The sequence below is a fragment of the Coniophora puteana genome, assembly GCF_000271625.1.
Source record: "Coniophora puteana RWD-64-598 SS2 unplaced genomic scaffold CONPUscaffold_11, whole genome shotgun sequence".
NCBI classification, from domain to species: domain Eukaryota; kingdom Fungi; phylum Basidiomycota; class Agaricomycetes; order Boletales; family Coniophoraceae; genus Coniophora; species Coniophora puteana.
In genome coordinates, this window is record NW_006913063.1 from 987,387 (window position 1) to 1,011,134 (window position 23,748).

General features: G+C 50.3%; 7 protein-coding genes across 7 annotated transcripts; 3 read left to right on the plus strand and 4 right to left on the minus strand.

Annotated features, from left to right (window-relative positions):
- Window positions 1-3,120: 3,120 nt before the first annotated feature.
- Window positions 3,121-5,565, minus strand: CONPUDRAFT_61834 (BRO1-domain-containing protein; the record flags this gene model as incomplete). Its single annotated transcript, XM_007773594.1, has 5 exons — window positions 3,121-3,205; window positions 3,260-3,546; window positions 3,608-4,750; window positions 4,802-5,313; window positions 5,379-5,565. The coding sequence occupies 5 exons, from the start codon at window positions 5,563-5,565 to the stop codon at window positions 3,121-3,123; spliced, it is 2,214 nt and encodes a 737-aa protein (XP_007771784.1).
- Window positions 5,566-8,357: 2,792 nt separating this feature from the next.
- On the plus strand, window positions 8,358-9,172 carry CONPUDRAFT_156971 (uncharacterized protein; the record flags this gene model as incomplete). The annotated part of the gene is made up of 3 exons (XM_007773941.1): window positions 8,358-8,706; window positions 8,782-8,864; window positions 9,056-9,172. The coding sequence occupies 3 exons, from the start codon at window positions 8,358-8,360 to the stop codon at window positions 9,170-9,172; spliced, it is 549 nt and encodes a 182-aa protein (XP_007772131.1).
- Window positions 9,173-10,232: 1,060 nt separating this feature from the next.
- On the plus strand, window positions 10,233-10,567 carry CONPUDRAFT_156972 (uncharacterized protein; the record flags this gene model as incomplete). Its single annotated transcript, XM_007773942.1, has 3 exons — window positions 10,233-10,253; window positions 10,304-10,441; window positions 10,493-10,567. The coding sequence occupies 3 exons, from the start codon at window positions 10,233-10,235 to the stop codon at window positions 10,565-10,567; spliced, it is 234 nt and encodes a 77-aa protein (XP_007772132.1).
- Window positions 10,568-11,010: 443 nt separating this feature from the next.
- CONPUDRAFT_75583 (uncharacterized protein) lies at window positions 11,011-14,069 on the minus strand (the record flags this gene model as incomplete). The annotated part of the gene is made up of 11 exons (XM_007773692.1): window positions 11,011-11,356; window positions 11,396-11,505; window positions 11,811-11,963; window positions 11,986-12,145; window positions 12,258-12,367; window positions 12,449-12,523; window positions 12,705-12,797; window positions 12,901-12,972; window positions 13,447-13,680; window positions 13,732-13,814; window positions 13,868-14,069. The coding sequence occupies 11 exons, from the start codon at window positions 14,067-14,069 to the stop codon at window positions 11,011-11,013; spliced, it is 1,638 nt and encodes a 545-aa protein (XP_007771882.1).
- Window positions 14,070-16,095: 2,026 nt separating this feature from the next.
- CONPUDRAFT_156973 (uncharacterized protein) lies at window positions 16,096-19,737 on the plus strand (the record flags this gene model as incomplete). Its single annotated transcript, XM_007773943.1, has 9 exons — window positions 16,096-16,242; window positions 16,300-17,280; window positions 17,331-17,441; window positions 17,488-17,589; window positions 17,666-17,786; window positions 17,838-18,107; window positions 18,163-18,758; window positions 18,811-19,239; window positions 19,294-19,737. 9 exons carry the CDS (start codon window positions 16,096-16,098, stop codon window positions 19,735-19,737), a joined length of 3,201 nt encoding a protein of 1,066 aa, XP_007772133.1.
- A 1,374-nt stretch (window positions 19,738-21,111) lies between these two features.
- On the minus strand, window positions 21,112-21,483 carry CONPUDRAFT_156974 (uncharacterized protein; the record flags this gene model as incomplete). The annotated part of the gene is made up of 3 exons (XM_007773944.1): window positions 21,112-21,157; window positions 21,214-21,407; window positions 21,460-21,483. The coding sequence occupies 3 exons, from the start codon at window positions 21,481-21,483 to the stop codon at window positions 21,112-21,114; spliced, it is 264 nt and encodes an 87-aa protein (XP_007772134.1).
- A 360-nt stretch (window positions 21,484-21,843) lies between these two features.
- Window positions 21,844-22,671, minus strand: CONPUDRAFT_75585 (uncharacterized protein; the record flags this gene model as incomplete). The annotated part of the gene is made up of 2 exons (XM_007773693.1): window positions 21,844-22,144; window positions 22,202-22,671. 2 exons carry the CDS (start codon window positions 22,669-22,671, stop codon window positions 21,844-21,846), a joined length of 771 nt encoding a protein of 256 aa, XP_007771883.1.
- Between the last annotated feature and the right edge of the window lie 1,077 nt (window positions 22,672-23,748).

Sequence of the window (23,748 nt, forward strand, 5' to 3'; positions counted from 1 at the left end):
TATAATGGCCACAATTTCTACTCCGTTTGCATCTAAAATGCTCGTCCTAATAGATCTACAATCATATGCCCATAGTTTTGTTTTCGCGGCTATTGGAATAATAAAATTTGCATCTTCAAGTCAAACTTGGGTTCCTCTGGATGTCCAAGAAGATCAGCGAAGGTCCAAGCTCCCAGTTGTTTCTAAGAAATTCCTGGGTATTGGGGATGTGATTTCGAGTATAGGAGGCATGGTATACCGATGCCGTCACATGAATGAAAGAGTCCGAAGAACATCGGCGAGGCTTAAACGTTAAACTCTTCCACCGACCATCGCGTTCGAATTCAGAGCGGTACCCACTACCATCCTTCTCGTCCTTATCTATCTTACAGTCTTCACATCTGTCTTTGAGCCAGACAGACAACCTGCTCGCCGTTCTAATGGCCCAGCACCAGAACGGCCTCAGCTTCAACCGGCCTTGGGTTGAGGTGCATACACGTGCACATGGTATCTTTACAGCCTGAACCTGAGTATCGTGGCCAGACTATCCGCTCTCTCAGATTACCGCTCGTTCCCACCTGCTCAATCCGCATGGCAATGGCCTCATTCAAAGATTGTTTTTGACAGCGTTAGTCGCACCGTCAAGGAGCACAGGCATCGAGGCGTTTACCGTGATCGATGGCTTCTCCCCCTGGCACCTGGGCGTTGGGACCCTTCTCGCCCAAGCCATATGCCGTCTATCATGAGGGTCGGAACGTACTTGTTAAGACCTATGGTGCCGAGTCCAACCATCCAAACCACCCGGATAGCCAAAATGGTGTACCCTTTCCAGTGCGTTTCGACTCCGTGTCGACTACGCTGGGCAAGACGGACAATGGTATGGGCGTGGCGACGCTTTTGTGTTCCGCATCAAGGATCGTGTGTGTGTGTGTGAGTCTGCAGTCTCGTTCAGCGAAGGCGTGCTGATCTAGGCTGTCGTTAGCTACATGAACCGTTTGTGGTCTGCGGCTGGAGGGTGTGTATATGACTGCCATACAAAATAATCAAAATATCAACCGCCCACTCCTCCGACCCATAGGTAATATCTTGTAGGTGGGCTGGTCTGCCGGCGACACAGCACAGCCCACGCAACCATCGTTTTCTTGGATGTATCATCACGAACGGGACCACAACCGGCATTGTCGGGCGTGTGCTATGGAAACTACACAAGCAGGTATTGGAGATGAAGGCAAGAGACAAGGTGTAGATCTCCGTGTACGCACGCAATAAGCTAAACAGACATAGTTTTGTGAGCCCCTCCCGGCCTTCTTCCAATTATCTGGGCACTAAGGGAGTCGACAGTGTTCGGCGCAGCTCGCGCGTGTTTCATGATTGATATCCTTTTCACCATATTGTCGTGCTACTTGCTGTAGGCCATATTATCCTCCTTGCACTCGTCTACTCGGAAGGTATCGTTGAGATGGAAAGGCGTTTCTGTCACCATCGCTAGCTTTTGAAAGGTGTTGGCAGAGGACCTGCATTAATGGAGAGGTTTGTACCTCCTCTACAGAAGTACTTGGGCTACTTTTCGGCTCAGGACTGCAACTGTCACTAGTGGTTGAATTAATACTTGAATTTAAACCCTTTTGCGCGCTTCACAACTCCTGCTCGAACGGAAAATCTAACAGAAAACTTTGCATGAAGGGACTGCGAGGCGAGACACAGAGGAAACAAATCAAACATATATCCCGCATAAAGCACTAGATATGTACACTATGCAGCGTTCGACTCCGTACTCTAGAGGTAGGTATTCGGTATCGGTGTAAATCTAAATAGTTTTGCGAATGAGTGTATGTTGTTGGTGCAAGTACTAAATATAGTCCCGGCCCGTATGATTGAGGGTTCATGTCGCCGCATAACATAGGACTTAGAAAGAAAAAAGGGAAAGCGAACAAAGATTTTTTTAAAAAAAAAAAAGAGAAACCTATAGTAGTTGTCCGTCAGCCCCGGATCGCTGCAAGGCGCGTGGGTTGGCTTCGTGAATAGCCTGTGAATCGGCGTGCTTTATGGAAAGCGACGCGTTCGGCGAGCAATGCGCGAAGCGCTGGAGACCCATCTTCGCAGAGGGTCCGCAAGAGACTGGTATGCATCAGGGTTCTTGGGGTTGAGGAAGCGTCGTGCGGACGCGAACTAGGAGAGACAATGAAACCGGCAGAGAAGTAGCGATGGAGTATTGAAAGGCTATATATAGGGTGGGTGACGCGGGATCGGGATTAGAACAACACGGGGGGAGGGGGTAGCCATAGAGAGGGAGAAAGCTGGAAACGGATCGTGCGACGAAGGGCTGTCGCTGGCTTGCAGCCTCCTTCCCGGCCTGCGCTTGTTGGTTCGTTGGAGCTGGTGCAGTTGGTGGTCACGTTCATCACAGAAGCCACGGCAGAGGAGGAGTCGGAGAAGTGTCAGTGTTCCGAGTAAGCATAGAGGCATTGCGTGTGCCTTTGAGATGGTAAGCCGCACACCCTGATTGAAAGCATGCCATGCAACATTGCACCGCACCCCTTGACAGCCTCCAGTCCAGCCCGAGCAGGGAGGTTGTGGGCACCGTGGTGGGTGCGAACTAACTCCCGGGATAAAACGACCTGCGATCTTGATCATGACGATGGCTACTCGTTGGGAGCGACGTCCTTGACAGCGCTCTTAACGACGGGCTTCCCATGGAGGAGCCGCGCTGTTAATAGCGTTCTTGACGGCGGGTGTCCCTTTGGGGAGCCGCGCTCTTGAAATCGCTCTTAACATCGCTCTTGACAGCGGTCTTGACGGTGGGCCTCCCGTTGGGGAGCTGGAAACTTGGAGATAACCCTTTGGGCGACGTTGAAACCGCCAAACCACACGCGGGTGACTGCGCCTGAGAGAGGACAAAGCAAGAGCGAACAGCTTGTAAATAAACCGGCCAATGCCGATGGCTTATGTAAGAGAAGCGAACGTACACAAAACACTACTTAACTACCATAGCGCCTTGTCTCAATCAGCGCTATGATATAAATGAGATATAGATGATTAAGTACATGGCTCCAGGAATTAAGCTGAACTTTAGCCCAACTTTAGCCTCTGCCTTGCCTCTGCCGGATTAATAGTAACCTCCGAGTCCAAGTCCGAGTCTCGTCATTTGCTGTTGGAGATAGATATCGCTCTTTGCCTCAGAGTCTCACTGAAGGTAACGAGCTGCTGGTAGAATCGAATCCCTTTGCTATCACGGTGTAAGGGGGGACATTGAATAAAACAGGCGAGGATAAGTACTCACTCAAGGCCGTCCTGAACTTGCATATATCCATCTCGTGCTCTTGCGAACGTCCGAACAACTTCCTTAACGCGCTTCTCCCTTTCTACCCACCTCTTTGCATAAAGGCCAGGGGTCTCCATATCCTGCAAGTTCTTCCACAACAGTGTAATTTCCTGCAATACTACTTGCTGGTGACAATCAAATTCATGCCTCCGCTGTTGATAGAACTTGAACTTTTCGAGTTCGGTACTAGCAATGAAGCTAGGCCCACTGGGTAGCGGCAAGGGCAAGGCATCGCCACTTTGAGCCTGAAAATGTATATCAGCACGACAACTTCAGCACGATGACTGCACCACTAGCCACTGAAACAACTTTATTTCGTAAATCCTTAAGCACGTCGCTGCGCTCGGACCTTATTCCCTTCAGCTTCTTCAGGCGCTCCTCAATCTCTCCAATACACTGCTTGATCTTTCTGCGTTTGCGTTCATCCGACGGATCGCTCGACAGGTCCAAGTACAAAAGGCCATCCATTTGTGGGGTTTTCTGTAAGTTCGACCTGAACACATCCACTAAATTGTCAGAAAGTAGAAGACCAATGATCCCTTTCACTGAATCCCAAAGCGCGATGACCTGATCGTCTGATAAAGCAGCAGCATCGAGTGCGGCTGCTTGTGAATTTAGTTCGGTGCGAATTGATCCGTCTGATAACGCAGAGCGGTCCTGCGCACACAGGTGGTTATGCCCGACTTGTGTGGCCTTGTGGTCTCGCGACTCGAGGTCATGCAAAACCGAGCCAAGCGTGTTCTTAACGGAGGCCTTGAGGTTGCCGAGCTCCCGCATGAGCATGTCGACACCCTTGCGACCTTCCATGATGCCGATGTCCTCCCTCCACCGCCTCATGTCGCGCGGGATATCCTTCACGTCGATTCCTCCATCCGCAATCACCTTGAAGCGCGCTAAACCAACTTGGACGCCGATCGCATCGAGGGCGCTGCACATCTCTGTGTCGGCGCTCTCCGCAAGCTCAACCTCGCGGCGGATGAGTTCCGCCTTCTCCTCCATGTACGCGCCGGTACTTTTATGCATATTCAGAGGGATCAGCCTGGAGAAAATGTCGAGGCCAATGACCTGCCGCATGTCCGGTGTCCCGTAGAACTCTTGGATTGAAACCGGTGTAGCAACGATCACCTTCTCGATTGCGGGAAGCGTATCGTGAGGTGGAAGTGCGGCAATGTAGATTAGGTCATTCTCGTATGTGGCCTCACTTCTTCGCTCCGTACAGAGGAAAAGATGCGTTCGGGTGCGGCCAAGAATGGCGCTGCCAACATCAAAGGGGAGCGATGACACAGAACACGCATAGAGAGCGTTGAAGGAAGTCGCGTCTTGATTTGCTTCATTAGCTAGTGATTCGGCCAGTGTGAAACGGACGAGGGCATTGCCGTGTTCACCGGCTTTGTCGTCTACAATCCCACGATAGTATTGCGCAAGAGAGGCAAAGTACTTAGATTTGATCTGAGGAGTAATAGGTATACTGAGCTCGCTTGAACAAGGGAATCAGCATACCTGAAGAATTGTGTCCCACTTATGATCAACGATGCCTTTGTACGCGAGCTCCTTAACCTCCTTAGCCGACGTGGTGTACAGGTGCGCGGTCTGGGAGGCGATTTTGGATATCAGAGTGTGAGCCGTCTTCTCGTCAATAACTTTCTCCAGAAAAATCTCAGTTGCCTGTGCAATGACGATGCCTGTCAAAGAGCTAATAACATCGCTGCTGAGGTCGGTGGAAGGGGCATGAGGAAAACTTTCGGCGATATATGTGAGTATGCCAGCGCAGGCACGGAAATAGTAGAATGCGAGCTTGAGGCCCTCCGGTCTTGTTCTATTCTGTGAAGCCGCGATTGCCGACTGTGTAGCCGCAATCTGAAAGAGCGTGGACACTTTCTCATACGCAAGGGATGTCTGGGAGATCTGCTTGTTTGAGAATGCATCGTTCCAAGTGGAGTCGATGCGTATTTCAGGGAACCGGAGACCGAGAAACTCGAGCTGACCAAAGTACCGAGACAAACGGTCATGGGCTAGTAAAATAAACATTTTGTCGCGTTAGAGTATGTGACGACTTCCGTCTCAGAAGTGGGTATACCTATTGCATTACTGTTGGCATCTTTGACCGCGTCCCTGCGGCATTGCTGTAGCACTTGACACTCTGCAGTGTAGTCGTCTGGACTTATACCATACGATTTGGCGATGAGGTTGCGGATTGAAGGGATCCAGTCTACATCTGACGAGCTCTTCTTCGGGATGGAAATCATAGGCGACTGGCTAACCATAGTGCCAACACAATCTAAGAGTCGTTGCGCCGGCTGTGAGTAAGGGTCCCTTAGAATTGGGTGCGGTGTGTATAATGTCAGTGTAGGGTACTAGCCGCGCGACATGTTTGGATCAATGTTAGCTTTACCGTATCAACAAACCGGGCGCGAAGACCACATCCTTTCACTCACAAATTTGATGCCTTCTACACCGTCTCGACAAGCCCGTTATGACGCCTCTGCTTACAAGCCTTCTTCTTCGGCAAGGAAGCCTCGCAGCTATGCTCTGGAGAAAAACACTCGTTCTAGATTGAAAGATGCTCCTGAGACATCTGACGATTCGGAAACCCAGATAGCGCAAGTGAGTGAGATTTCCATTAGATCACCTCTCGGCTTTACTTATCCATTTACTCGCAGCTCACCAGATCCATGACGCACACCTTGAGTTTATTGACTACGGCTACGGCCAAAGACGAGGTTCGAGCCCCACCCACAGAAAACGAAGTCAGGTCCCCAGCAGTAGCGAAGAACGCGAAAATAACATCTGGGGAAGTCGGAGCCACTTCAGATCAAGTACATTCCCCATCTAAGACCCACTCAAAACATGAAGTCGAGGCCCTATCCAAAAACGTGGAAGCAAGTTCCGATACTGCCGTAACTTTACTCAATGTGGTCAAATCTGACCCTGACAACGATGTGAGTTTCTCTTCCGGTTCCTCAGGCATATTCTAGATTTCTCATGATCGGGATAAAGATGCGTGGAAGACTAATTCAAGCCGTAACTTGTCCGGTATGTAAGGAGCGAATGCAAAAGCCATGGAGGTATGCATAGTTGTCATTCGAGACGAATAGGTTCTAATGGTCTCCCAGTTTCAGCTGTGGTCACACATTTTGTAGTCACTGTATTCGCCATCTAGCAAAGGACGCCATCAAGCAGTACTATGAGACCAACAATCTCGCAATCCCTCAACGCGTGCAATCCAAGAGGGTGATCCAACTTTTGGAAGGCGGTTTGCTCAAGGTGCAATGCCCGATATGTCGAAGACGTGTCAATAGAAGCCCAGTCCGAAACATACTCGCCATTGAAGTACTTGATGTTGTTGATAACCTTGAGGGGTCGTGATGGTTTGATTTAGGACATTCATTAACCTCATGGATTGATTAGCTACGAATTGATTACCTACAAATGAAAGCGTACTTGCACAAAGTGATTGGACTTTTGAAAGGATGCGGGGCAGAGGGATGAGGCGAATCAGAGGGGATGCACTCGAACAATTGGGATACATGCGGCCTTTGACATATACAGTGTGCGTTCGTCAAGTTAGAAGTGTCATTATATAAGGGAGGTTCATTGTACAAGGGCAGCTACGATATACGTGAAAGTCGTACAATCCAGTGGGAATGCTATAGATCCTAGGTACGTTCAGTGTCAGTGTGCGACCGCGAAGCCCGTGAGTGACTCTAGAGCTAGCATCAGACGCTTCGATGCCAGGGTCGTAGTCACGACGCCGAGCACAAACCAGCCATCAATATTATGCGACAGTCAAACTTCGCTACACCTCTGGCTTCACTGTAGTGGTAGTCCTTGCTGAAGGTGCATATGGGAAGCACGTCAGAATCTTGTGCGTTCTGGAGGCCCAATAAACCATTGCGGTCGCCCAATAGCCTTCGGACCATTTGCTTTGTGCTCAGCAAAGCCTTCTTCCACAGCATGCCTGTCCGACACGCCCATCCTGGCCGACGAGCTGATAGGTAGGAGCGGCGTAGCCGCAAGACTGTGAATGAAAACGCTTCAAGACTAGAGGCTGGTAAGACAATGACACGTGCCATACAATCATGTTTTGGCAAACATCAATTACGATAGCTGCACGGCTGCCTAGGTTGCGCATATCCTAACGTATCACACTCAGGCGTGCGAAGTTCACGGAGATTTCCTATACATTTATTTATTTAGAGTGGTAACTGAACAGATAGCATCGAGTTAATGCTTGCCGTAGTCAAAGAGTCCGGCGATATACGAACTGGCCCTTCGATACCTGAAACATGATTGAGTCTCCATGCCTGGAGCGTGCCAAGTGTGACTCACGACAATTAGTTAGGTGCCACTTCCGCTCAGATCTTCGTACCAGACTTTATCGTTGTTGATGACATGGAAGCAATCTGCAGCACCCTTGGGAGAGCCCTTGGGAGAGCTATTGACGTACCTGCTAATGCTACCCAGGACATGGATTTCTGAGGATCCATTCGTGAACAGAGGTATATCGTCGGAGACTTTGGCCATTTACTATGGCTGGTCTGAGGAACGGGCGAAGGTACTCGAGGGTATCGCGTCCAATTCGAGCATGTTGGCCCTGTTGACATACGTTAGCGACGTAATTTAGCGATTCGAGTCAGATGTCGACGCGGAAGTCTGACAGAAACCGAAAGAAAGCCATTGATGCAGTCATGTGTGAGGTATTAATGGGCGATCGTCGACCAATCTTGAGCCTGAGCTTGAGTTCGGCTAGCGTTGGCCGTGGGTCGGTTGAAAAGGTTCGGTGTCTGTCCGCGTCAGGGGTCCGAACCGATATCCGCGTTGAGTGTGAATCCTGTGTGCGCAATGACTGCAATCGTTGTCTGTCTCTCATCCTCGCTAGCACTTCCAGCCCATCCTTGCTTCTGTCCGCACGTCTCTCCTTTACATCAAATGCACCCTCTCAGCGTCCTGAAGTCATGGACTCCGAAGGCATTCAAGTCACTTTCCCTGGTGCGTTAGGGTCAATCCACGATATTGCTTATTCACGGCACTACTGCCTAACCAGATTCCAACAACAATGTCTATCCACCTACCCTCATTCCTTTCGGTTGCTCCGCCTTTGGTACCTTTGGCTCCTCATTCGATGCAGCTCGCTCTGCCTTGGACAATACAGGCTTGGGCTCCGGACATGGAGTCCCCCACTGCACCTACCCCAACACCCTCCTCGGAGCGCAACGACAAGAGCTATCTTACTCTCCGAGGTGACCCGACAACATCTATCCAGTCAAGGTTTACCCTCAAACCCCTCTCACACGCCCCGCCGTCTGCTACCACGTCTGGCAGGGCACCGTTTACAACGAAGGTCTTCCTTTGCCGTCTATCCGCAAAACATTCAATAGTGGACCCATCCAACGAACTGCGCCCCCGTGTACCTACGAGAGCAGAGGGGACACCACGATGAAACCTCAGAACTCATGTTTGGTCGCTATTCCACTTCTCAGACACCGGCAGCGACTCGGGACACGGTTTCCCCTTCTCATGCTACGCATACCTAGAAGATTTACAGGTTCTGCGCGAATTGAAGGTCCGATGCTTGGCGATGAAGGCGAGGCGCCCATCCAACACCTAAAACACCTTCGGAATGCGTACTTCGCGTCGTGTTCATCAGGTTTGCGGCTGCGGCGGAAGGACAGGTGGACGCGTTCCTCTGAGAGTCTTTGGTACGCCTACAAAGCGCGTCAGATATCACACTCATAAGCTAATGTAATGCTGCAGGAAGCCGAGCTCTTGTTGACCAACTTCTTCGGCCCTGGCATTGACCCCAAGTTCGATGATCGCTTCTCCTGCTTGTCCCTATACCTCTACGGTCTCGCGAACAGGGCCCCGTCTTAGCCGACGCCGCGCGACTTTGTCAGCCGAAGCAAGCAAGACTGGTTTCAAGATGATGTCGTTGTCCTGCCCTGAGTTGGTGTGCACTGGCACCAACGGAAAATTAAAGGTGATGAAAAGCCGCAGAATTCTGAAGGCCCACATCAAGTCTAAGCAGTACGTAGTACTCGCTTTTTACATTTCCATCGACTTACCCGTTTTTTAGCCCGGGGCTGAAGAGATTTAAGTGTCATCTATGCCCGAAGCTGCGGTCCAGTCAACCATCGGCAAGCATAGTAAGGGTCAACACGGCTGGACCGGACTTTACTACGACCACTTCGTTGGTAAGCTGTAGTTTTTTAAAAAAAGAAAAGAATAGGAATTAATTCGGCGCATGTTCAGACGACCAGCGTTGGTTAGAGTTGTTAGCCTGCCGCGAGGGTAGCTAGACACTGCTCGAGTTAGCACCCTCGGATCGCGACCGGGAATGAACCAGCCCACCAGGTTTCTCATCCCGATACCTCTATCGACCTTGTATACCTCACTCCTTTCCTTAGAAAGTCGGATGCAGTTTGGGCGCGTTGGCGCAGGAGAATGTAAAATCCGCATTGACTCGGTTCTTGGAGCCACGACGCGAATATCAGGAAGGAGATCTTTACGCTCCATTATTCCAAATATCCTTCGTCGGCGCAAAATCCTTATGGGAGGGCCAGCTGCTGCAACCTCTGGCATACGTTTACGTCTTGTGTCAGACGCTGGTAACAATGCTGCAGATGCTCTCAAAGGATGCTCTTGGCGACTTGATAGGGTATCGACTGGAACCGACGACTTTCGAACAGTCTCGCAAACCTAATATCCATTTCCCAATCGGAGAGCCACCACATCAACGCCGAGTTGTATACGACAATGCTACGGCACTTAGCCAATATTTCGTTCGTTGACGTTTTGCCTATGAATCAAGCACTGGTTGACATCGTTTGCTTTGTAGTTTAGTAGGATTGTTTTCTTGGGTGAGCTCGCTCCAGCATCGGATGGTCAAGCCTTGAGGGATTTGGGTGCGAATTATATTATCTAATTTGAGAGCATGTGTTATGTCCCACTCAAAGTACGTTCCCGGCTTGTCTATAGGATTATCTGGTTACTAACGCTGATTAGGTGTGGCCTCCTGAAGCTTTTGAAGAAGGGCTCGAGTTAATGGTGTCTGTTGCGAAGGCTTTTGAGAACACTTATTGCCTTCGATGCAAGGTAGTCCTCGCCGAGATCTTGACTCGTTCACACCACGGAGAGGGGAAGGTTCGTAGTCCTCTTTCTTGTCGACGCCTTCGATCTAACATTTCCGGGTAGACTGCACAGGCCAAGTGGGACAAGGCGACCGAGAAAACTCATTCGCGAGTGAAAGACATGATGGCGAAACCCTAGACCAATATCCGCTAGCCATTAGGTTTTGTGCGCTGTACCACGAAAGTAGGCCTTAAACTTGATGGTAGCCTGATAATCGCTAAAACCAAAGCCAGGAAAATTCTCCCGTATTTATTCCATGGACGGAATCATGCGAGTAATCTGGACATATTTACCTCGTTGCCAGGAGCCGGTTTCCACTACTGCCTCGAAGCTAGATATTATTTTAGGCCTTCTTTCCGTCGCGGGTCACTTTCCTCTTCCATCACGAGGAATTTCTCGACTCATTCGTTACATTGAACATTTTATCTTGTCCCGACACTTCGATTCTGGGATGGCATTCTGCCTGGCGCTCTTGCAAGAGAACGCCTCAAATTTGCATCTTCCAGTGCCACCCTCGAGGCCTTCGTGCCGAAACGCCATCCTTTTGACTCTTTATACCTTTGAGCGGGATGAACCCATGCTCAGCTGGCCAGCTGGATCCAACATGTCTGCTCAGTTAGGCAATGGTATCCGACATCATCCGAGTTTATACCCCCGCCGTTGCTTACAAAACCCATTATCCAAGACTTTTGTGATCGCTCTGAAGCTATGATATTCTGGGTTGCCCAGCTTCCTTCACGTCTCTCGGGAAGATGTCTATCTTTGATGGCAACTTGTCTCCTGCGCGCTGGAATCCCGTCTATGACGAAACCCATATAACGATTGCGCGTCACCACTAGCATATCTCTATCACATATCCCAGCCAGTCTCTCCCGTAAACCAGCCGTTTGCAGACCCGCTTCTAGTTCTGGCCTCGCGCTACCTTCACTTATTACCGTTTTCAAGATGCCATCGATATGCGCTTACGGAACGATCCACGTTGAGTTTTGGACCGGTGAAGTTGCCAGAGCTGCGTTCCGCTGCTTCATCAACGAGTCTAAGTACGCAAAGGCGCCGATGAAGCAGTTCACGAAGTTCTTCATATCACCGTGCGGGAAAGCACCTCGCCGGTGATCAAGGAACAAGCGAGATCGTTCACGCAAGCGAGGTCGTTCACGCAAGCGAGGTCGTTCACGCAAGTGTCGGTGTCAAAACCTGGTTGGAGAAGATAGTGTCGAGCGGTATTGCGGACGAAGTGCAACGGGTGGGATATGGTATTAGGGCCGCGTGGTCCACGGAAGCAGAGAATATCCTTGTGCGCCGCCTAAGGTCACCAACTTCGAGCGGGAGGGGATGATGACGACGAGGTGCTTGCATCGGCGACTTCCCTACCGCCGCGTACCCGCACTTCTCTGAAGATCCCAACCTTTTCGCATTCCGCCGGTTCTATGACGATGCCCGGTCGAAGATGAATGGTCAAGCGGCGGATAATTGCTGAAGTCTCAGAGTGGTTCGTTTCCATCTCAGACCGAACTCGTAAACGATGGAGTGGTGGCTATAGGGCAAGGAACCATTACCCTACACCATCTTATTTCTATGACCAAGAGATCCGGAGACTCTAATCCAGGCCGAGTCGCCACTATCTGGTCTCGCTTTGTAGAGCCGTTGTGAAGCCGCCTCACGGCCGCAATGCTACCAACACTGTCCCTCTCGTCAACGAGGCTCAGAAAGTTCCCACTAGTTCATCCACCAGATGTTGCGCTCCCATCGTCAGCTGCCCGTCGCACACAGCGATGTGCGAAGAGATGTTTATCTAGCTCTGCGCTGTTATGGCCACGATCAAACATACCCTTGACGAGCTTCCCACTGTCGGAGCGGGAGTTGCTGTCTGCCCTTGACCTTATTTCTGCAGATGAGCAGTCCTCCAAATTTCTCCTGGGACTGGCCGAGTATGCGTTGCTATGGATGTCCGAAGTCGCCGAGCGACATTGGATCTGCTTTGAACTACTCCCCGTCCTGCTGCAGCCTATCTTCGTGTACCTTGGGCATCGCGTCCTCTCGTCCGCACTCAGGTTTGCCGTATGATACCCGGCCATGCATTCTCGCCTCTGCGGACTCGCCAGGGCGTGAGGACATGTCAAATTATACAGAGGCTATGGCTACTTCGACCCGCCCAGAATTACAAGGCGAAGATCTATTCTGGGAAGATGAGAATTTATCGGACATCTCGGAGACTAAGGTTCGCTCCTGTGTTCCGAAGCCACTAGCATCTTGGATCCCTAGCCCCCGGACTTACGAAGCTTGGAACTGCCGCTGTGGTATATGGGACGACATGCCTCTTCCACCATATGGCCTCAGGTTCTCCAGGTTTCTCGCGCCTTGAATGTCCCTATGACATAGGACAGCATGGGACGCCTGCTTGGTTGTTTTTCGGGCACTATCCAGCCATCCGATCCTAATGCCTGCGGCTTTTCCATAGAAATCATTCTCACCCTCAATGCGTCATTGATGTGTGGAGAGCTCGCAAGCCGTCCCTTCCCTGTCTTTTCTTGGACTGCAGCTGGCTGCTAATCGATTATCATTGAAAGTATCTTTTCTGTCGCGGTTCAGTTGTTTATCACGATTCAACAGGAGCTTGATATCAATTAACCTCAAGTCGCGCATTATCATGGCTCAACGGCCTTCTCCTTGGGATAACTCCGACGTCGCCGTATGGGCTAACTTCTTTATAGCTAAAACCCCCACAGCACTATTCCTTCCGATCCTCATTAGATTTTGGCTCTCTGTTTCGCATCGCGGCAGCTGGCGGCCTTGTGTTCTCTGCCATTCTTTGCGTCTTCTCACAACCATTGATATCCATCCCATTTATCTAATGGCTCCCTTCACTACCCACCGAGGTCTGTACGTGTACTGTCCTTATTGCCAATGTCTATTTAGCTCGTCGCTATAGTCATCCAATCCTTACGTTCCACCATCGTTGATTGACCACATCGTTGGAAATGTATATCCAGCCAGGATATCTAGCACGGACCATTTACGATAGTCCATCCACCATCGTCAAGCTCAGAGACCGAGCTTGCTTCCTCCTCGTCCCGTTCTAACTCTAAGTTTGTTTCAGAGCGTTGATGGAGCTCGCAGCCTCCTTCTGATATGATTCGACAGAAGCTTTCACGGCTGTGCGGGGACTGGAATGTTACGGACCACTTCTCCAATGTCGGCCATGTATCTAACCCTACACTGCCATTTCTTGATATCACCACGCCTGTCGTACTCTGATCCACCGACATCAGTATGTTAACGGCTATTGAGGAATCTATGCTCACATGCGGTATAGGGACGGCTGTCCAATTGAAGGAGAGTTGCTGAAGAAAATGCAAGTGCGTTAAGCTACTCAGAGCGAGGAAGACTGTGGCAAAGGCATGAGTTACAAGTAAGGTGACTAACTGAAGTTTGACCTACACCTTCCACGGCTCAGCTCCTGGACTGAAGCTTGAATGCGCCCCACATTTCGATAGGTGCTTGACTCTGGGGCATATCTTACTGCAATAACACTGTCGCTGAAGCAAAGGTGAGCTACCATTTTGACGGGTGCGAAAGAACACTGCGAGCCGCAGAGATCGAGGCGCTTCACGCCCTCGGTGGGTGAATATTGAGGTAGCATGATCGACTCTTCCCTTTCGGATATATGATAAATCAAAAATACTCTTCCCTGGCACCGTGAACCTCTAAGCGCTGTCACAGAGACTATCAAGGCGGGTCGATATAAACCATATAAGTAAGTACTTTTGATCCAAGGCAGTTCTTGACGCCGCTAGTACTGATCTAATACGATATAAGTAGCTGATTAAGGCTGCAGTTGCAATGCCTCTTGGCTTAAAATTCGGACCGCTGCGAGACAGCGGCGAAGCCGAATATAGGCTTTGATCATGATCAGTCAATGTGAACCTATAGCTACCTCGTAGCGCGGTATGTACGTGGCGAATGACCACTCGAATAACTGCCTGACAGCCGCTCATCCAGCCGGTCCGGATCCAGCTATTTCGTGGATCAAAGTAAAGTCCGCTCGTGATCAGGGCATCTTCCAGTTTCGTTAATAAATCCACGATCAAATTTTTGGCCTGGGGCTTTCTGACTCTTTCGACGTCCACACCCTCTCTTTCTAATGTGCATTTCTAGTACCCTCCGCGAAACTCGTAAAGATTTGAAGGAGGTGAGAGAAAAAGCTACAGCATGCCCACACGCACTAACGACTCTTCAGCTAGCTCTAGACCAACGGCCTTCGGTTTGTCGCCATTAATCTTTTCGTCCTTCCAAATGCTCATGCTTCGAGCAGCTTATCCTGTGTTTAGACAACGCAGAAGCTCTTGACCGTTTCCTCTCTCGCTGCAAATATAACCCCAAATTAGCTTCTGAAGTTCTTTATCTCAGCTTACGCTTTGGCGTAGGAGAAGTTACTTCTCACCAGCTTCGGCAGTGTCTGTACGCTTGCAGCACCGTGTCTACGCTCGAGATTATTCTTCGTGGCGCGTCTTCTGGGACCATCTCGCACCTTCTTCGAGACATCAAATTTCCAAGGCTCTCTTCATTCAAATGCGATGGCTCTCACGAGGGAGTGAACGATTTCGTCAGCCAGCATCCAACCATTCTTGACATCTCAGTCGGTCAATGCAGTTCCTCCCCAGAGTGCACCTTATGCACAGAAGCCTTTCCCAATCTTATAAGTGTATCTGCACCGCTTCCCTGCGTATCCGCCTTCGTGAACAACATCCCCAGCACTCCGCGTCGTCAGATATTGCAGGTTAAAGCTCACATAACAAGGGACAACCTGAGCTCTCCCACACGGGTGTTCAAGACATTGGAACCTCCCGGCTGCAACATCACTCGCCTCGAAATAGATTTCCACGCCTCAGACAGGAGAATTCTTCACAAAATCGCTTCGATCAAAGGGCTTCGTGTGTTAAAACTGAGCGAGCAGCGTTCGGTAAGTGTTCTGTTAATTAGCCATATTGTAGAGGCTAAGATGTTGTCTCAATAGGCAGCCGATATTGGCACTGCTCAGCCTTGGAGCGACACGTCAGCTTGGGCACGGGATCTTAGGGCGTTAGCCTCTTTGGAACGCCTGCTTTTGCGGACGAGTTCTTCGCTAGTACCCGTCCCGGGGAACAAGGATCAAGAGAAGGATCTGATCAAGAGCTGGACGGCGGGTGATGGTAGGTATAATCTAAGAGACGATATAGCTCACCCCAAGCTTCGACAAGTTGTTTTATGGTATCTCGTAGTTTCTTCTCTCGAACAGGTTTTCTCTATTTGGGATAGACAGGGTAGGGGTGCCTGGACTGTTGGACCGCGGATGGATCCAGTTTCGAGCGCCTTTAAGTAGAACGTTTCTTTGTACCCCGAGATGTTCCATGTGACAAGAAGAAGTACTACGTCCAGCGCATCGTCAATTTCATAAGCTGAATGCATACTTACTCGGCAAGCCACTCTGAGTGCTCGAAGCAAAACGCTGCTAGAGAGTAGATTATGTGATTTAGAGGTACTCGTTGAGTCAGTAAGCGAACATTAAGTAGCTGTCAACGTAAGTTGCGGTCTCTATGTATTTATCAGCGATCACGCGCAACGAGCAACAGAGTGCCTAGTCCCAGCAACCAACCATCTACTACATTTTCCTTCGTCCTCCACAACTCATGGATGTCCAAGGTCGAAACGCTCTTCTAGAAAATTTTCAGCTGGACGAAATTCACGCAGATGCCAGGGTGACTCCCGCTTTAAAGCGACCCGCTGAGCACCCTCCTGAATCACCCAACCCACTAAAATTCTGGCGAGCTGAGATGGTACGATTTCCTGTCCAAAGCAACTTCATGCGTGGATGACGTATTTGTGGCAATTAGCCTTCAGGTGTTCATCGAATTCCGGGTCAAAACACGATTTGTTCGAACGGGGACCGTTTTATTGAAGACGTCGAAAGCAGTAACGAAGGTCTTCTAGACAGGAACAAGCAACCGATCGCGATACATCGGGGGACAGTGGCGCCGCTCCCCCGTCGGCCGCCTGCTTTGTCTGCATTGATCCTCGATCAACCTGAAGGGAGCAGCTCCTCTGGATCTGAGCCATTGACGATTCCAGTTTGGAGTACCTGGGATACTACATTCACTTCACCGGAAAAGGAGGTCGATTCTAGACCTGCCGGTTCTTCTTCGCGAGTAATACCCGCTTCCCCGAGCATACTTCCCACAAGCACCTCCACTCATGAGGCCGCGAACCTTACTGGAGTTTCATCGAGCCGACTAAGCGCTGCCCAGCCTGGCTCTCTTCTTCATCAAGACACTGCACCCACCTTGCCGTCGGCACCGGCAAACACCCTTCTCAAAACCGTCTCAAACCCCAGCTCTCGAGCCAGCCCCGAGGATGTTGGCGGTTTCACAGCGACGTATCCTTCTCATACCTCTACCGGTAGATCTCCTGCGGCACTCAATCCCAGCAATACCCATGCTAGATATCGCGACAAGGCTGAAGCATCCGATCACACTGTCCCTGAGCTATGCATCCCTGACCCTCGTAAGGCCGTCCCTGCGCCAGTTGAGGTTGACATGTCTCAGCATAAACTCTCCGGACTTCGCGAAGCTGACACGTCCCACTTCGTCCCTAACCCTTACCAAGATGACGGCTCGCTGTACCTCATCTCTGCATCTGACGAGGCCGTTACGCAGCGCTTCTTCCCCGCACCCCGCAAATCTCACGCAACCAGCCTTGCCCCTGTACCTGGACCTCAATCTTCTCATGGCGAAGGCCACGTATCTCGCTTAAACATGGTACCTGGAGTGGAACGCGATGATTTGCCCTCCATTCGTGTTGGAAGCGTAGCACGGAAAGTAAGCTACTCGGTCAAATCCAAATGAAATTATTTTAACTCCTTTCTTAGATTGAGGCTCACGCAGCTGGCTTTGGTCCTGTACATGGACCTCAACCTTCTCATGGCGGAATGGGACGAGCTAATATGAACTCTATTCGTGCTGAAAGCGTAACGCAGAGAGTAAGTTGCGCGATCGAACTCAGTTGTAGTCTAACCTCTTTCTTAGTGGGAGAACCCTGCGCATCTTTACACGGGCCAACCGAATCAACAGCCATCTCAAAACGACTTCGGCGGTGGCAATTACTTCCAGCCTGATTTCACGTATCCAGTGAGTTTAGAATATATCGCCGCATGCTTTCCAATATATTAATGAGTGGTCTCGCTTGCTTTTATCTACTTCCCAGGGTAATTCTAGAACGTCTGAGCACCTGAATCAAATTGGAGCTGCCCCACATGAGTCGAGGCAATTTGACGAGGATATAACCATGGGTTCTGCGATGGGTGCCATTGACTTGTTCCCGAGAGGTCCGTTCGTACGCTTGATGATCTTCTCCTGGCTTATGTTCTCCCACATAGTCGCATATCAGCAAACGACGATTCCAGCTGACCCTCGAGCTCGCCCTACTCCAGAGCATTCCATGCCTCAGAGTTCACTGTCAAACACTATGGTTCATGGATCCGAAACTCAGCATCAGCATCAAAACCCATTTGCCTCAGTAGTAGACAGTGGACGTGCGCATGTAGCTCCACTTTCGAAAACGGAGTCTCATTCCAGGGATGGAGCCGCCGCCCGTGATATCAGGAGGGATGTTGGCGTTTCAGCTTCAAACAATCCATTCCTTCAAAGTAAGCCGCTACTTATAAGCCGAATGATCCGGTCCCCTTATTCATATGCAATTAGGACGGGACGGTGAGGCCAGGGTTCAGCAAAACAAGATTACGAGAACCATCCCTCCCCATCCACCCAGCTCTGATGATCGCCTCTACCATCCTCAAGGCACGCTGGACGCTGGACGCTCTACTCGTGAAAGCAGTCGCTCCGCGTGCCTGCCTTCATCCAATAATGTTCATAATGAGATGGGATCTTCCGCTAATATCCCTCCTTCCGACGCTACCTTAGACAATGGGGACATCAGCGCTCTCCTCTCCGAGCATCGCTTGCTACGAGGCTTCGAGCACTACGCCAAAAAACTCAATGCTGCTCAAGAAAGCCTGCAAGCTCAGATGAACGACTTGAGCTTAGATATCAAACAACGCAACAAAACTTTTGACGCACATGCGAAGGCAGTGTCGTTGGCGCTATCTAAATCCGGTAAGAAGAGGAGGGCCAGCAGCCAAGCCAGTAGCCCCGCAAAGCGTGCTCGGAAGAACTTTGAGCTTCCAGTGACATCATCCAGTGGCCGTAAAGATGAAGATGAAGAAGTTCAAGAACCAACAATCGAAGCTTTTGCGGTTGTCGATAATTTCAGGGGCCATACCAGCTGGATTCCTTTGTTGGTGAGTCGCCTTCAGCAGCATAGTCCATGCCCTTTTAACACCCTCTTTCTAGGAAGCTGTTCGTGATGTGTTCAAGGCGCTTCTCAAAATCTCGGATTATAAGCCAAAAGAGTTCGAAAAGCTACCCGAGCCTCTAGATGATGAAGAATTTGAAATCTATGCGTCCATTGAGACTGGAAACATGGTTTCCGTAGACAAGTTTCGGGTCGACTTTACACGTCCTTGGAAGAAGGACGACTTCAACGCGAGTGCAAGGGAGGTTTTTATTAATCACTTCTTAGAGAAAGTCAAGAGCGGCGCTATCCTAGAACGGTACGGCATCAAACCAAACTACGTTACGTGGAAAGTCGTTGGTGCCGCCATTGACCAACATGTCGTCCGTTACGTCCGTGGGCTCTATAATGATTGGTATAACGGAGTCTCCTTAGGGTCTGAGTATGAGAGACGTAAACGAGCAGCGATGGCCAATAGGAAAAGCACGGTTCGTACTCAAACTTAGCTGCGGTAATTGGACATCACTCATTTCTATGTGTAGTTGCTATGGAACCGGTTTACAATCTGCCGGGATCGCAAGGCGCTTAACCACCATGCACCATTGTTCGTCTCTCTGACTCGCGGGTGTATGAGCGGGGACGAGACTGAGCCGGAGGAGGGACCTGAGAAAGCTCCGAAGCGTTACCTGATTGTGAAACCGGTTTGGCGCAGTTTGGAGTTCACTATCTTTTTGCATGCCCTGGACCGCAAATACAGAGAAGCTTGGCGTTCCCCTGGTGGCGGTAGACGCGCAACACCTGGCAATCCCCCTCGTATCTGCAAGGAAAGCAGTCTATCTCACTTGGGCGTTGTTCCCAAGGGATTACATCGCAACTGCTATGATGCGAAGTGGTTGAAGTCTATTAAGTCGTGGCAGAGAGAGAACTTGATGATAATTGACGAAGATTATGATTTTTCCATCCATGACATAGATGATGATCTGTAAATGTACGTACACGACTAGCTATTTAAAAAAAATATGTCGACCCTGTACGCGCAACCCAACCCCTCCTCGTTATAAAAGGATACATACGCAAGCTCCCGGTATATTTGTAACGCTAGCTTCACGAAGTGTAGGGAGACGTTAATAGAACGAAAGCGGAGAGGGAAGAACGGTGCGCGCAAACGGGATCATGGCGAAATCGAGGGGAAATGCTATTTTCCAACATACAGGACGCGGACAAATTTCTCGCCCTCATTCGTGATAGTTTCTAAGTCCTCCATCTCATGATCGAACAAACGTCTGCTCGTACATCAGACGGACAAGCGTTCGCTTGATTACTTGCTGGAGTTTTCAGGAACGCCACTAGGCGGATTGTATTGTCCTTGTCCTAGATACACCTTGACTGAGGTCACGCTGGAAGACCATCGAAATTGTCCCGCATGCCTTTCTACGACTGACTTCAAGGGGTACATGATGGCTGGGCAATCACAAGGGCTCGTTGGCTTGCGATAAGCCCACCGTGGTAAGTCAAACCGAGATAAGGTTGATTTAGCTTTTGGCTCGACGACGTGGGTGGTTATTTCTCAAGATTTCCATATGCCGATCCTTGGTCTTCGTAACGACGGTGTACTGATACTTCTGGACCCTAACGATTCGACGGATTTCTGCTATTTGTCATGAAATGTCTCAGCCCTAACCGCCAGCAGTGAGAAAAAGAATTAACGTACCTCTGAAGTTGTTCGAGCGAAGTTTGTCAAGGGCCATGTAGCCGACACCTCCGAGTTCATGCAGAAGGCCTCGAGGCTCTTGTAAGTGGTATATATCTGCTTTAATGATTTGATTTGATGAGCACTGTACCGATTTATCTCAGAGATTTGCTTCTCCAATGACACATGGCGATTGCAGTGACTTCAGCGCGCATGTACTTGAAGAGGTAAAAATCCATCGCCTCCCGTGATCCGGAAAACGCAAGCTTCAAAGCCGAAGGCAATAATGAAGAAGTGTTTGACCGAGTAAGCAGAATTAGAAGGTTTGGAAGGACAACACAAGCGGAATTTGCATCTGGAATGAGGTGGTCGCTGGTCGCAGTTGGCTGAGATAGACAGAAAGGTATAGTTGCCAGATACAGAGCACCCCCGGGCATGTAGACCCTGTAGCAACGTCTAGTTGATGATAGTTTGCGTTTATGATCGGGTGCGGGGAATCGGGATGGCCAAACACAGTGCACCTACGATTACACAATCTGTTTCTGCTCCTGAAAATTGGCTTGTCATTCGTAACATTCAGCTCATATGCAATTACTTCGCACTTGAATGGAGAAATTGACTGGGAGAAAGCGCAGTGACGAGAGCTCAAGATAGTTGACGGGTGATGCTATCACGTAGCGGCAGCGAGGGATGCGGATAGCGTTGACGTAGGGGTTCTGGTAGCATAACTGTTAGCACTCCCACTGCAAGTAAAACGAGAAATGTCACATACCTCTGGAAATAACATTGTCGCAACGACCGCCTGCTCTGTGGCGAGGTAGCATGGTCCGGGGCACCACATGTTGACGTCGGTACTGGCATTGAGGCAAGCTGCTGTCCTGGACGAATACCATTCTTTGACCGCATCGCACGGCCCTTTGTTGTCCGAGATGATGGATAGAAATAGAGCAGTGGAGACTTCTCAAACTGATAGATTCCATGAGACAAGTTGCCGGCGCTGCTGAAGAACTGAACATACCGTAAGATTTCCGCCTACTAGCATGGCTTGAGGTAGCGACCAAAGCGAGCCACTAAGTATCTGATTATTGAGACATCTGAGAGTCGAGCCTAGTAGTATGGGCTAGTCTAGCAAAGACCAGAACACGGGCGTCGGGGGTCGTAATAAAGCGAGGTTGTAAGTTGACGGGCGACGCGCAACGCGGACAGACAGACGGACAAGATCACGTGCCCTATACCCGGGTGCAATACCGGGTGGTCTTATGCAAATGAATAGGTGCCAGGCTTATACTTTGCTTATACTGTGCGCTATAGATATAACCTCCAGCATCGCGCGAGTCTCACATTGATGAAAGAAAACAAGGTAAGAAAACAAGAATATTTTAAAGTTTGATGGACCATCGCATTAGATGTTACGGCGACTGGGCCCTCCATTCGCTTCGTCCACACTCAGCTGCAACATCAACGAGGATATGTCATCCTCGGGCCTAATTCCAAAATCGTCACTTGCTCGAGACTGTACTGACGCTTCCGATGGCGATGAGGCTGAGGGAGCTTGTCGCCAGAAAGGTCCACCTCTTACGGGGATAGGTTCAAGCTTGCCGTCCTCGTACTTCTGGGTGTAAACGGCTAGAGCATCCTCGAACGTGGAATAATGGCTTTGCTTATTGCTCGTCATTCCTGTAGTGCGCTCCGAGACATCGTGCCTGAAGGATAAATGAGCATTAGTATAGGTCGCGGCATATATTGGCGGTAGCATTCACCAATTATCATATATCCCAACCTCCTGTCCGCGTGTAATGACATAGAAGCGCTTGACATGATAATTCGGCTTCCGGAAATAGCTTGGGTGAGGAATGAGGGTCCGGTGGGTAGGGGAAGGGACGGAAGGAGGGTGGGTATTGGTGTTGGGGACATGAGACGAGCAACGTCGGGCGGAAGGAGTACGAGGTGCTGCGAGTGGAGATGCTGTATGCCCGCCAATACGGGAGGCGGATTCGTAGGAAGATCGAGGGCGAGGAGTCCCCGGGGGCGAATGAACTGAAGCCGGGGTAGTAGAAACTGAGGGTCTTCTAACATGTGGAGAGGGTGACGCGGGGACGAAGGCCGAGTGATACGTGGTGACTGTGCGAGAAGTCCGGACGGTTTGGCTGTGTCCGGGAGATTCGGTGGTGGTGACTTCAGTTGTACGGGTGCGTACGACCACAGGTGTGCCGTGAATGTCATCGGTCATGACTGACGGTGGTTGAGCTGTACTGAAAATCAGTGATTCTGTATGCACAGGTAGAGTGAGACGATGTACTGATTGACGACTCCGAGCTGATTGACGAGATGGACGCAGCTCGCCCTCGAGCACTTCGGTATTTCTCTTGGACCATGGGAGCAGCGCTGAACGTAGTCCTGATCAACGACTGATCATACGAAGCCCTGATACTTATCGTCTGAGGGAGACGTGCGATCACGTGGTGCCCTTGATTCTACGTGCTAGCGCTGGACTAACCTTCTATACGATGACAAGAGTTGCTGCACAAATCGTCAGCAAGATGGCTGCCTGGCAACGAAAGCGAATGTCGATGTTCGCAAGATATTGGAATCCGGCAAGGCCACGCTCAGGCGTTAGAGTGCCTATATACGAAGAGCAAAGCTGGAGCAAAGTCCGCGTCAAGCTGGTCTGCTGTTAGGAGTTGTTCTTGGTCCTGTTAGGTACGTACTGTCAACCAAGAGAAGCCCTAACGGGGTATCAGATCGTTGGCCGCTGGCATAAGTAGCAGGTCACGCGGGGGCCAGACGCGATCGCTCGGTTGTGTAAGTGTCTTCGCTAACATGATGATAACACGACTACATACTTAACGACGTAAGGCGTTTTCCTGCGGTAGTTATTAACGAATCAGGAATGATAGATCTCTGGATGGAGTACACGTACCAGCAAGCGCGGGACACACTGCCTCCGAGTCGCCGCCTGGAAGATGCTAATCATGACCTTGTCTGGACGATGGTGCGGACACCGTAAGACCGAGCTCGAGGAGCCACGCTGAGGAGCGTGACGCCGCATGGTAGCTACTGTGAATGCTAGTGAATGCCCGCCTTTGGTCCGGATGTAGTTGACTTATGATAATTATAGACGACGCCCACACGGCCCCACTACCGCCGCTTTGTAGGCTATTCCCAGTCTTTCCCGCACCCTCCAGTCGAGAAAACCGCGCGAAGATAGAAAAGCCATAGCGCCCGCACGATACGTGAGCACCCGTCCGAACGCCTATAACCAGTGCAATTCTGAGGACTGCCAGGTCGCATTCATGCAGGAAACACT